At 40.2% G+C, this 13,584-nt stretch overlaps 2 protein-coding genes across 5 annotated transcripts; one reads left to right on the top strand and one right to left on the bottom strand.

Moving 5' to 3' along the window:
- Positions 1 to 1,235: 1,235 nt before the first annotated feature.
- On the bottom strand, positions 1,236 to 10,485 carry LOC103970174 (uncharacterized). 4 transcript variants are annotated; one of them, XM_018821001.2, is made up of 15 exons: positions 10,122 to 10,484; positions 6,454 to 8,594; positions 6,138 to 6,377; positions 5,781 to 5,965; positions 5,298 to 5,563; positions 5,142 to 5,213; positions 4,991 to 5,049; positions 4,751 to 4,886; positions 4,348 to 4,444; positions 4,083 to 4,149; positions 3,686 to 3,784; positions 3,194 to 3,283; positions 2,118 to 2,272; positions 1,874 to 1,975; positions 1,236 to 1,536 (listed from the first exon to the last, which is right to left on the bottom strand). In XM_018821001.2, exons 5-15 carry the CDS (start codon positions 5,545 to 5,547, stop codon positions 1,425 to 1,427), a joined length of 1,239 nt encoding a protein of 412 aa, XP_018676546.2. In that variant the 5' UTR covers positions 5,548 to 5,563; positions 5,781 to 5,965; positions 6,138 to 6,377; positions 6,454 to 8,594; positions 10,122 to 10,484; the 3' UTR covers positions 1,236 to 1,424. The 4 variants fall into 4 exon arrangements, with proteins under 4 accessions (XP_018676546.2, XP_009382112.2, XP_009382114.2 ...); XM_009383837.3 differs by lacking the exon at positions 6,138 to 6,377; XM_009383839.3 differs by lacking the exons at positions 5,781 to 5,965; positions 6,138 to 6,377 and having other exon boundaries at positions 10,122 to 10,485.
- Positions 10,486 to 10,743: 258 nt separating this feature from the next.
- LOC103970171 (DNA-directed RNA polymerases II, IV and V subunit 12) lies at positions 10,744 to 13,291 on the top strand. The gene is made up of 4 exons (XM_009383836.3): positions 10,744 to 10,890; positions 10,986 to 11,045; positions 11,158 to 11,250; positions 13,004 to 13,291. The coding sequence occupies exons 2-4, from the start codon at positions 11,003 to 11,005 to the stop codon at positions 13,024 to 13,026; spliced, it is 159 nt and encodes a 52-aa protein (XP_009382111.1). The 5' UTR covers positions 10,744 to 10,890; positions 10,986 to 11,002; the 3' UTR covers positions 13,027 to 13,291.
- Positions 13,292 to 13,584: the final 293 nt, after the last annotated feature.

Below are 13,584 nucleotides of genomic sequence, written 5' to 3'. Positions count from 1 at the left end.
ACATTTTGATAACCAATCTTAGCCTGCCAGTTGGTCGCCACAAAGGTGTTGACGTGGAAGATGAGAGCTGAGTCACCCCCTCGGGGGCAGTGACATGGAGGCAATTATGGCCTATCGACCTCTGTGGACAACAACCCATAAGACATTCGAACTAGCTCTGTCAACCTCCAAGATTAAAGTTTAAGAGAGGTCATTCGAGCCTGTCACCTCCTTGATTGACCTCCATGGACAATAATATATGAGAGGTCGTTCGAGCCTGTCACCTCCTTGGCCAAAATGCCAAAGGGAAGGCATTACGATCGTTACGGGTGATTTCCTCGATCAGTCAGGTATAAAAGTCAACCTTCAATGCTGGCCTAAAGGTCGAATCTCTCTACAAATAATCCTTTTACACTATATATCATTTCAAATCTAATTTAAGTATCGAAGATGTCAAGTCAAGAAACTCCCCTCAACATTGACATTTATATAGGAACCTTTCAAGGAGCCAGACTCCACCTTGGCCTAGTCTTTAGACCACTTTAGACATTCGAATTCCATTTGAAGATCATCTCAAAGCTACCTTGGATGCCTTGGTGCCCCCATCAAGTCTCTCATAGGACGACCACGAGGGTTCCTCGAATGGCCTCACGTTTTTTTGGTTAAGACTAAATTGTGTTGACTATACTCTCCCACAATAATTAGGTTTGGCTTGTTGCTTGTAAGCAATTATTGGAATACTATCATCAATGGAAGAATTATTTATCTTATAATTAATATTTTTAAAATTATTTATAAATATCTTAAATTTTATTATATAAAATAATTTTTTGAGGATGGATTTTGGTAAGTTTAATTTGTACAACATGAAAGGCTAAAATTAAAATTACAAAAATAATCTATTTAAAATCTAAAGGTAAGTCCAAATGAATTAAAAAGTATTAGTAGGATCGTTACATTCCCTTTATTACATGAAACAGGTTTGTGGGGTCATTTTATATATTTGATCATGTTGTTCAATCTATTACTAGCATGACAGTGTTCACAATTCAGATTTATACAGCTTAGATCTAGAAAAGAAATTGTAAGGTGACAAACAAAAGAATTGCCACGAGAGAGAAAACAAAATAATAATAATAATAATAAAGGAAGGTTTAACTATAATTTCTATCAGAAAACAAATCTGCTTAAAGTTATTCAAGCCAATTATTATTGAACAGTGGAGAAGAAAGCCATCTAAGTCACTGACAAAGCTGTAGTCAAAAGAAAAGAATATTTGATTTCCTCATTGGCAAAGAACTATCAACATCCTTCAAATGGACACCATCTTACATCAACAAATAATGTACACATGTAACTGGCTTCCATCCAATAGTCTATAGCATGATTGTTGCTGAAGAACATGTTGCTGACATATTTTCCATGCTTTCTCCCTTTGCTAGTTTCTAGTAGTGGTGATCCTCCTTGTTCCATAAGGGATCCAACGGAGGGAGTTGGTAGTCATCAGGCTTTAGTGCTAAAGCAAAATCTGGCAAACTTGGTGCTGTCTTGAATGTCCTGCACACACAAACATTTAGCATACTTTCTTCACAGGCTGCAAAAAATCCACTTCATGTTTAATGATCATGATTTGAATCAACATAAACATTTGCATTTTATGTTGTTCTCTTATTATAATAGAATTGCATGGTGCTTTTAGCAATACTAAAGTCCATCTCATGGATGCAAAACTTCATTTGGCAACAATGAAGAATCGGTTTCAGGAACAAGTCTTTGATTGTGTTGGTGAAGAACAACCCTAAAATTAACGGTAAAGTGCAGTTTACTAGTTGTAGAATTGGAATGAAATGCCATTATAACTAGCTTGACATCACAATCAACTCTAGATGATTACCTTTCTTCACTGTAAAGATCTTGATTGATTCGTATCTTACTTGATGCATCTTTAGGAATCTTCTCAGACAGATATTTCATAGATCCCCAAAGAGGGGGATTCCTGCAGAGAGAATATACTAAGCTTAGACTTTGATCCAGATATGTAATGATTTGTCCTAAGGTACTAATTCTGGTCCTATATGTTAGTGACAACATCAATGCTGATGTATTAAATGCAAGAGAGAGGGTAATGGCTGACAAACCTTGATGTAGGAGGTGTTGAATTGAAAGTTTCACAAGCTTTCTTGCTTTCCTTCAGATACTCTTCTGATGCTTGCAAAGCAGCTATTGCCACTCCATGGGATTTCTCTGTGTTGCCCTCATCAAGTATCAGTCCATGGTAATAGTATGCAGCAGCCTGTTATATTGAAAAATTATGTATTCAAATATATGCTTGAGCAGCAATAAGCAAAAGAAAAGACATAGCGAGTTGTTTGGCTTCTCCTTTAAAAAAAGCAAAATGAAAGAACAATGAGCTATATGGAAATCAGAAAATAAATACATCCCCCACATGTTTCTTCAAAACAAGCCAACACTCTGGAGCAAATGTTTGCAGTCTAAGAAAAAAAAATTTCTTGAAATTTGAGTTTCATGTCATGTCTGGCACTCAGACAGTTACAAGAGAACCCTAAACACACTTTGAGAGTTGATTCAAGTTAATTGAGATGTCATCACTAATATAACCGTTTGACATAATGTTTAAGTTTCATTAACTCTGGTCGATCATTGAGACTTAGTAATGAAGCAATTGGTCCAGCCAACCATTAGGCACCCATGAACATGAAAAATTATGAGTATAATTAAATTATATGGTGCAAGCAAATTCCTAGATCATTTTAATATTTCATGTAAAAAAAACTAATTCTTCACCTATCGTCATCTCTAATTCAATCTCTTCTATTTAATATGTTCAAGACCTGAAGGTGGAGGGAAAGCAACAGAAGGAGCTTCTGCTAGCTGAATGACCAGAACTCAAGTTCTGGAGCTTTCACAACAAGAAACCTTTTCCTTTCTTTAAAATCAAAGCAGTCAAATGGAGATCATATTTGTAGGATAAATATATCTATATATGATGTACAAATCTCCTTTCTTGGATGGTTAGGATAAAGTGTCTTCATACATCATTTGAGCTACTATTTGTATTCTACAAAGACTTTTACAGGAGAAAAAGGCCAAATGAATATAGACAAACAATTACAATAACACTTTTCACCATCCATGTCTCAAAACCTTTAACTTTAATATGTGATGGACATGTTAAAAAAGAAGCAGGACATACCTTTGCTTCAGCATATTTCCACTTAATAAAGAGTTGATGCTTTTTAGCCCAGCCATCTGTAGAAGGAAGCTTTGCCATGTTGTTCTGAGCCTGTAAACGTTAGAATAGGTCCAGGACATTTCACATGAGTTTCACACATATCTCAGCATTGACTACATTGCCAGTGAAGCAATGGAATTTAATGGGAAATGTTAGAACGAATTCCAGAGATCAGGGACATACAAGCACTGAGAAAAATATCGAACCGAACAACAGATAAAGTCGTATAGTTTATTTACAGAAACACAAATGGAAGATGCCATATTTAGGAATGGGCATCACTTTTAATTATCAATCTATATCAGGCAGCAGGGTTACATAACATAGATTATAGATGTACAATGTCAGTTTGGTACAGCCAGTTCAGAGGAGTTCAAAGATGAAGCTAATCTGGACAAGGAAAACAATAAAGAATTAATATCAGTCAGACATGGAAGAGTTTATAGCTGATACCTGATGCCAGTAATTGACCATTTCACACGCTAATCGCCTTTTCACAGCAAGCGTTGCCTTGGGACTATCTATTGCCATCCCAAGCTGGATATCAACACACTGTCAACCACGTAAAATGGAGAATGAGTGAGCCAGTGGCAAATTAGTTTCCCTACCTGATTAAAATTGTTCATTTGTGAGAGGAATTGAAACTAAGCACACTTGCATGTGTCAGCCATACTTGCTGTGCGTTGATAATTAGTGCATTCTTCAACTTCTTTGGGTTCATATGATTGTTAAAAGCAGACATTGGCAACATAATGAAAGGCCATTAGCTGCTTTGATTGCTCTCTAAAGGATACAGTGTTCGAACATTATGTTAATTGCACGCCAAATGACAACAGTGAACAAGAAGTACCTGTCCCAGAGCTTGCAAACATAGAGCTCGAAGAACTCCTTCTTCCAGGTCCAGTGGAAGGTCCTTCCTGCACAATATTGAAAAGAAAAAAAGAAAACTCAGAATATTCACACGATAAAATGAGAAAAAAATCAAAAATATATCATGTTTGAAGTTTTAGGATATCCCCAAAACAGAATACCAAGAGGCTTGATGATTCATAAGATAATTAGACAAGTGGCTATCAATGAAGTTGGTGATGAGTAGGACCTCAAGATAAATAAACCTGTGTTCTGGAGTTATTTGAGGGAGCACATGTCGAATGGCACAATCCAAATACCCTGCTGCCTTCAGCAAAATATCAATCGATTTTCTTCTGTTCTCTGTAGTCAATGTCAGTGCAAAAAATGAGTTTGTGCAATTATCTTCTACAAACAATGGGAAATGAGTAGGTTTCATGGTGCAACTTCATCAGTGTCATGTTCGTTAATACTCTTTTATCGATAAATAAAGCCATAAGAAAGAAAAGAAGCTGGAATTGCTTAAAAAACTAACTTTCCAAGCAAATAATAAATTCCACAATGAAGGTTCAAAATCTCACATCATAACATATTCACGATCGTGTATGCAATAAATTTGTGATACAAGATGAGGATCCATGAATCATATGACCTACTGTTGCTACCCACCTTCAGATATCTTTAGCTGATAACCCTCGCTGGATATCTTGGGAAGAAGCAACCTATTGGCTTGCAACAAAGATAGCATAGCCATCAAATGTAGCACAGACAACACCTCATACCAAGCATTTGTCATGGCAGTTTCCTTCATAGAGAATTAGCAGAACAAATCAGTCTCAGTGTCTTCTTGATCTTAATCAAGGAAATCAACTTGCAGGAGGACTAACAGGTCAAAAGATACCGACTAACCTCTGCATCATCTTCCTGGTTAATCCACACAAACGGCACCTTGTCTCTCAATTGGCAACCTACACCAATCAATTTCGTGATTCTGTAAGCATGCCGCAACCACAAGCACAAACAAATAGCTACAACCTTATGAGGTGACTGGTTCAATTACCATCCTTCACTAGTCCCAGAAGAACAGGCAGGTAATCCTCAAGAGCACGCAAAAGTTCGCTCAAGGCAGAACCTGCACACAAATCAAATGCATTATAGCGTCGCAACTATCTCTACAAATCGAACTAGAAGAGACGCATATCCCGGAGTCACAAACCATGTCTTGTAGTTGTTATTCTCCTTGGCTTTGTGAACCGTCGTGCTTCTTGAGCAGCCATGGTGACCATACGAGTTCTTAGACTCGAGAGGCGATCGAGAAGGCCTCTCGACAAACAATCACCCAGTGGCTGAGATAAATCTACGCTTTCAGGGATGCGGAATCCGGGCACAAACACGGCCACCTCCCCAATACTTGCAGCCCTTCTCAATGGACTGGCTTCCCCGGGAGTCGATAGCAGACAACCCATTTCCACAAATCTAGTTCTGCAACAAGAGGCAAGAAAGGAAGTCTTGGCACATGAACAACAAGAAGAAAGATTCCATCAAATCTGCTTACAATGCAGTGAGAACACATAGAAATTCTCGGAAACGAGACAAATCGAGGTGCTATTTGCAGTGTCAACAAGAAAACATGTCAAGTTACGTGACTGCTAAGGAAAGAGTAGCATTGAAAAAGGAAGATACGGATGTAAAGCCTCACAGATTAGCTGATAAAAGAGTGGGCAGATTGAATGCAACCAACAGGTAGGTGATTCATGGGGCTCGTTCACATGTAATCTCTCCAGAAAGTGGTCCAAAAGATCACGAGCACTGCTGACAAAGTGGCAAGGCAGCACCGTCCATCTCTTTTATCTTTCCAGCCAACCATATGACAAGATAAGCACACTGCATAATTGCTTCTCAAGTCAGAGCAACAGATGAGCACCGATGAAGATAGAGAGGGGAAAAGATAGCCAGACACAGACATAAGTGGCAATGCAAATTGCCCCCAAGAACAAGGCATATGATTCGAAAGCACAAGAAAAGATAAAAGCAAGTTGAACCAGAAAAAAGTGACCTTTTTTCTCCAAAGCTAAAACATGTTTGGAGAAGTTTCCCACCTGAAATCTAAGTCACAGATTTGTATTGGAAAACCAGGGAAACAAGACAAAACAAGGAACAAGCTGAGCCAGAAAAGATGATAACTTTACACTTATCTATTTTTTTTTTCTTTTTTTGAAGCTGTTCATCTGATCCCAAGCAGAAGATTCCCAATCGTGTTCACAGAAACATCCAAGACAGATAAAAAAAAAACAACCTTACAAAACCAGAAAAAGAACAGATAAACATCCGAGGATAGATTCAAAAGAAGTCATCATAAGAAAGGATATTACATGTGAATCGGATCTCGTTTTCGATCCCAGTTTCAAGGATGGACGGAGTAGCGAAGAGAACAGAGCGACGAGGGAGAAAAGTTAAGACAGTCCAAAAGGTCGGCGCCCGAGTGGCCTATATAAAGGTAGTATTTGGCTGGACGACTCTCCTGTGCTGTTGCTGTTGGTGACTGAGATCCAAAGAAGTCTACCACTGTGCGCCCAATCTTCCCGTCACAAATTACCATGACGACAGTTATCGAATACTTCTTCTGTCGATTTGTGACCAGATCCTACCACCAAGAACACGGCATGACGACATCTGCAAGTTCTTCAATTGCTATTATTCTTGGAAATCCATTTTTTGTGTGGTCCAGCTGATGCCATGATACAGCAGAAAGATCACGCTATAATGTGGGTGACCTGTTCTGTGATGTCAAAACAGCACAAGTCTCCAGTGGTGTATGTACTGCGTGTCTGATGCAATTACTCCACAATGATGCCCGTGGATACAACCTTACGCCCATTTTAATGCGCATGAGAAGACGTGTCTTCTCATCATCTTCGAAAACTAAGAGGGCGATGGCCCTACGTGCTAATCTTATAAAAGGGACCCCCCCACGGTGGTGACATCGACATATGTTACGACCCAGCTCACCGCCCCGACGTCACGTCCCTCTACCCGGTGACAGGCGCAAGATATCCCCTGTTCGTGACCGCAGTCGCGGGGAATGTCGGCACTCGGAGAAGGAGCGACCCCATCCGAGCCGGGACCGCCTCCGGTGAATCCTCCACCGTACGCGTGGCCCGACGGATGGAGTGAGAGGTCCGCCACCTCGTGCTTCTCACGTGGCTGGTCGAGGCTCGTTCCCCCGGGCAGCGGGCGCGACCGAACTACGCCATCAGATGTTGGCCCTCAAAAGGGCGTTGAAGCAGACATCCGGCCGTCCACCTATCGACACGTACGAAAAGGAGGCGTGATCGGTAAGTTCTCCAGGTCCACGGGTCCGGTGGTCCCGGCCCAGCAGGTTACCTATCACGGGCTTCCGTTGCCTTTCATCCTCACGAGAGGATCACGTTAGCTGGTGTCGGCCCACCCACCTGTCCATATTTGCAGCGACAATACATCTACAAGTTCCAGTTTGTAAAGGAAATCCTTGTGAACATTGAGCTGAATCGAGATAGGTACAAGTTCTAGCTTCCAAATATTGACATACCCAAGAGATAATAATTATTGGAGATTTTGATAGAACCTGCACTTCTTGCTTTCTCATGGTTGCAAATAATTGGCAGTTGATGGTGCCACATGACCTCGCAGGCAAGCACCTCCGGGGAATCAGAGTTCCATCGTCTTCGTCTAGGTCTTAAAACAAGACATCAACCTTCGCTTCAGTACCTTCACCTAGGCAACCATCATAGTTTGTTTTACAGCAATCCAGCTTCCTGGCAACCCAACCTTGTGATATGCGGGCATGATCGCAGCTCATGGTAATCCAGAAATTTGCAAGATTTCAATATCGAGCCTACACCGGAAATTGTGATCTTCATGCAGTTGCTCATCTTTAAAACTGTCAGTTGGGACTCAAAAACACCCATTGCCTGTGACCGTAAAGCCGAATCTGTCACTGTGTCACAGCCAACCCATGTCAAGATGTCTACAAGTTGACAGCACACATATCAAGGAAACGCAGTCCATCCTTGAACTCCTGAAGCTGTGGCAACAAGCAGGTGACAGGGATTTTATGGATTCTTCCGAAACATCACGGCATCCATCAATTATGAGAGTCTCAAGATAATGGCAGAAGTGAACCCTGGAAAAATATGGATTCATGGCCAACCCTGAAACAGTCCAACAGCTTCAGAATTTTCAACAACGATGATGCAACCTCAGCAACTCTTGAAACTCCAACATCGCCAATTTACTCACATCTAAAACCTTAATATATCGACCCAACCCTATATCTTCGACGTATCACGGCTCTTAGACAGAGCTTTTAATAATTCATCTGTAACAGATCTGGATCCTGTCATGTACAACCTTTTCAAATCCGAAAAACCCAAAGCAATAGCTTTATCTGTAACCTTTCTGCACTGGGAAACATCAAGGGACAGGATGGATCAGAGGCCATTTCCCAGAGTAGTTATCCCAACATCAGTGACACCTGTGGAACAGAAGGAAGATAGATTATATTACTCTTAGAGTCCAGGGCAAAATAACCTATTTTCTCATGATAACTGAATTAAGTAAAATCCTAAAAGAACATGACACGATGACAAATTCTATTATAATATTTAACTTACCAAAGGTTGCATGTCAGTTTAATAAAGAAGACAATGAGGTTTGTCACTGATACAATATAGATAAAACATCATGGAGAAACAACAGTAATCACAGACAACTAAAATAACTGGCATGTGTCATAAGCATCATCATATAAGATCATGAAGTTCCAGAGGTAAAACTAAAGGGGAAAAAACACTTGAAACAAAATCAATTGTATGACAAGATATTCGAATTTAAAGACATCAAGTAAAATGACACAAAGAATAGTTCACAATGCATTAATGGTAAATGAACCATAATAAACTACAAAGGTGCACGCTTGAGTATCCAAAGAGCTATGACTGCCAAAGTCATCGCAATCAGTGTTTCCTAATGTTTTGCCATGTCTAGAGCATGAAGTCGAATCTTATATCAAAACCAAAAATGACATTTTTACACCAAATTATACCTCCTATTAGAGCAAGAGCGACATGGTGGCCCTGTCGACAGCTTATGTGGCTGACTCGTCAGCACTCCATACCATCATTCTCATCATCTACCCAGCAAGGGCTCCCTCGCCACGTGTCCAAGCTATTGGTTGACACATGGTCAAGCTAAACTGGTAGAACCGCTCGATGTTAGCTCCAACTGATGGCAATTTCAACCAACATAACAAGCGAATAAAACAACCCGAGGTCGTCGGGCTGTTATAACCGCTTCTCACTAAACAACTGTGTAATGCTCCTCTCTCAGGCACTCACTATAAAAAGATCACATAGGAACACCCAATACACGATACAAAACAACAAATAAAATTCGATCTGTCCGACTAGTCCGACTTGACTAACTTGAGGTCGGAGGGGCAATATCGAGACTCTCCCCCAACTTAGTTTTACAAGGATTGAACATCCAGCTTGGCAAATTTCCCTAAGACCGACTCGAAAAGGAATCAGGTTGGATCTAAGTTGGCCTCCAGCTCGGACAACCCAAAATCAACTCTTACACCTCCTTTCTCTCACAAAGGAGTTAAACGTATCACACATTCGAAACCAATGAAAAGCACAAATCACCTTTTAAATGGACCATTTAGAAGCAAATAATATGCTGTATATTGTCTAAGACAACAATTTCTTACATAAGTCACCAAAATAATCACCATTGGCCATTACACAAGGTCCATTCCGCGCAGATGCTACAACCAAGCAAGGTTCTTATTTTACTTTTCCGCCCACCATTGATTGCTAACAACGATGTGCAAACATAGTGAAAACCGTGGGCTGACCATGCTCCGGAACATAGTAGTCGTCTTCCAAATAAGGTTCCTATTTTAACTAGTTCAATAAGTAGACGTGATCAACCACACAAAAATCTGTACCAAACAATTGAACTACAGACCATCACATCGACTGAGCAGAAAAAAACTCACCTTTACAGTTCTGGAGATCAATCACACGAAAATTCCGGAATCCAGGGTAGAACGACCTCCAGGCGGATTGAGAGAGGTCGAGCTCCAGGAGGCCCGTGAACCGGTCGGCCATTCGGCGGAGCATGACAGGGCCAGCCCGGGCCCTGAGTCGGCGACTTTCAGAGCTCTGCAAACGGAGCCAGCGCTTGCAGACGAGCCCGAAAAGGTCCGCTCCTCCTCCTCCTCCAGCCGCGCGAGCACCGCTCAGAGCTCATCGTCAGTGAGGGCATCGTTAATGCAGACCATCACTCTCTCCTCCTTCGGAAGGTTGCAGATCAGACGAACAGAGGCACCCACAAAGAGGGAGGATTCCGGTTTCAGTGTGGTTACTCAGCCCTAATCTGTGTTCTTAAGGAGTGGCCTCCCCTCCCCGACCTGGCAGGAGTCCTAAGCTGCCTTACCATTTCACACATCACCTTTCCGCTACCCGCTATGTCATTGAAGAATGTGAAGGATACCATTGGGACTCACTCTATCTAGCCAATCATAAGGCAGGTAGGACTCAAGGGTAGGCAAATAAAATAGATTTATCAATATTACTCTAACCAGGTTTGCTCGACCGGTTCGGTCGTAAGTCATCCCGGGTTAGCCCGAGTCACGCTTTCCCGGTTTATAAAGGTAAGCGGCGGCTTGCTGACCAAAACACGCCGTGGCTGCCGTCGGTAGTTCTGTCCTTGGTCGCCGCAAGCCTAGAGCGCTCGACGATCCCGTTTCTTTCTCCTCTAGAAGAGTATGATTTAGTTCATCGCTCATCAATTGGATTTCGTTCTGTTATTCGATGGATCCTGATCGGTTGCTTTCTTTTGTTTTCTGGTCAAACCCTAGCCTTTGTTTCCTGAGTCATGGATCCCCTGCAGCCTGAACCTGTTAGTTACATATGTGGAGGTGCAAGATCTTGTTCTTTTTCCCTTGATCGAAGGAGTTTTTGGTTATTGTGATGTTATCCGTTGCTTTATGGTCTTGATTATGTCAAAAATTGGAACGAACATGATTGCAGATTGTGGAGCGGAGAACACGCTGAAGCCTGGGGACGTGATACAGTGCAGGGAGTGTGGATATCGCATCCTTTACAAGAAGCGCACTCGGAGAGGTATGTAGTATTCAGTTTTCCTTTAGACTTCGTGTTGTCGTTGCTCGAGGTCTTAGTTTGTTGATCATTGATGGCTGAAGAGCGGAGGGCCGCTTCTATTTGTAACTAATATTTTTTGACATATGGTGTTGTAACTCTGATGTCTTGGTCAATTGTATCGTCTTTTTCATAGATACCGCTGCCACAGCCCTAATTATTTGTTGTTTTTGGTGGGTTTTCTTGGTTGATCGTGTGGAAATTTATGCTTTTGCAAATGAATTGAAGGATAGGTAGAAAAATGACTTAAGTAGTTGTTTTGTCTTGGATTCATCGGTCATCTGCTTTTTTTGAGTCTATATTTTGATGATGATTCATCTCTTTACTCTTAATTGTTTTATGGTGCTTCTGTATAACCTATACCAGCAACTATATGTTCAAAGATTTGGCGTTTATGTGTCAAATCATTATCTGGGATTTTACAGTGAAAATCCCCATACAACATGTTTATGGAGTATGAATGTTATATGTTCATTTAAATTTCCTGTTTTTGTACATCTATTTCCTTTTAGATTGCCTCTTTTTCTACAGTTCTAGCTTATTGACGATACTTGATGAGAAATGCATTCTTGTTCTCTTAATGATGTTACTAATACTGCTTAAACTTTTACTACATTAGTCCTATATTAAGTTTGGAGCTGCCACTGCTTACTGATGCCAAATAACATAACAAAGGTTGGCACACAGAAAAATGGGGCTTATCTTTATTTTAGGTGCAATAATTCAAGGCAAAAGGTAGATAAAAATACAAGGATATAGTTGGGAGCTTCAAGCATAGAATAAATCTTTGGCATTAAATTGCCATGATCCTATCTAGTATTGATTAATTTTAAACTTGAATTGTTCTTTCTCCTTTTTTTTATCCTCGCTTAGCTTTAAGCTAGGTAAATAAATCTTTTGCATCTAGAGTGCCTAATCTTGAAAATGGCAATTAATCTTATATGAGTTTTAGACTAAGTGAAACTAAGATCAAACTATGAAGTGCAATTTTAGCAATATCTAGAGAAGAATTGTGGGTGTAATCAAAAGAAATAGTCAAAAAGGTGATAGAAGTAAGATTTTAAATATCTTATTAACTATAATTTTGAACAGAATTGGAGTTTTTGGAGATTGATGAAGATATTAGCTGTAGAGTTAAGGTGAAATGGTTAAAATGGAGAGGAGACATAAAAGAATGTTGAATGATGTGCCTGATGCTATCTTTTTTCTTTAGAATGTCAAAGCTGAACATTGTTCAAATATAAATTGTCATAATGTGAAAATGCATCAGACGGCAACTTTGGCCCCAATTTATTTATCCCATGCAATATAAACATAGTGTACAGAGTATGGTATGCAGCAAATCATGCAAACTGTTACTTTAGGCAAGACAGTTTCAGAGATAGTTGAGTCTCATTTAGTGGGATTAGAAAAGAATATAGTGATTTTCATCATTGAACTAAAGCCGACTCAATTGTCCTGTCCGGTGGCACTGTTTTCAGTTATGTTCCTGGGATCGAGTATGAATCACACAACTAAGTTGGTGAAAGCCTGAAGTCATCTTTAAACTGTTTCATTTCTTCATATATTTTGGGTTTTAAATGATAACAAAGAATATGCTTGTTTTTATCCTTAAAGCAATTTTTTGTTGTTTATATACCTGCATGACATTTTTTTGATGCAACGATGTCCATGAATCTTTTCCCTGTACTAATAGTTTGTCTTTCAAATGATGCAGTTGTGCAATACGAAGCCCGTTGAGAATAACAGAACCTCTGTGGATGGCGAGTTATCTGATATGTTGGTGGTCTTAAAGAACTTATAATACAGTATTGATGTCATTGTGGACCATGGGATTAGTAAAACCCAGTAAACAAATAGACTGCAAACACTATGAACTGAAGATTTCTTTTTGAGCCGTCACTGTGATTGTAAGTTATACTTGTGTGCCAGCCGATCAAAACTGGGTTTGGGTTTATGGGATGCCACATTTTTATTAACTGGGGTTCCAACCAGAAGTTTTGAAGTGCTCTTCCAAAGTAATCTCTGTCTATCAATTGACATATTTGTTTGCAATGGGCCTGAGTGCACAGAACTCATGCCTGTTTATTTCACTGGACGTGATCTTTAACTAGGGTTGCATCATGTTTGAGAGCTCGATACAATATTGAGATTAAGGTATGTAATATCGTATCATACCGATGTTTCGATGTTAGCTCGGTATGGTACGGTACCGACGTATCGAGCGGTACATCAAGGCTTATCGAACGATACATCAAGGTTTATCGAGCTATTTTCTCCTACTGTAGTATTGTAATA

The sequence above is a fragment of the Musa acuminata genome, chromosome BXJ3-11, assembly GCF_036884655.1.
Source record: "Musa acuminata AAA Group cultivar baxijiao chromosome BXJ3-11, Cavendish_Baxijiao_AAA, whole genome shotgun sequence".
Taxonomy (NCBI): domain Eukaryota; kingdom Viridiplantae; phylum Streptophyta; class Magnoliopsida; order Zingiberales; family Musaceae; genus Musa; species Musa acuminata.
Note: the sequence above shows the minus strand (reverse complement) of the source record. Positions and strands in the feature narration are given on the sequence as shown.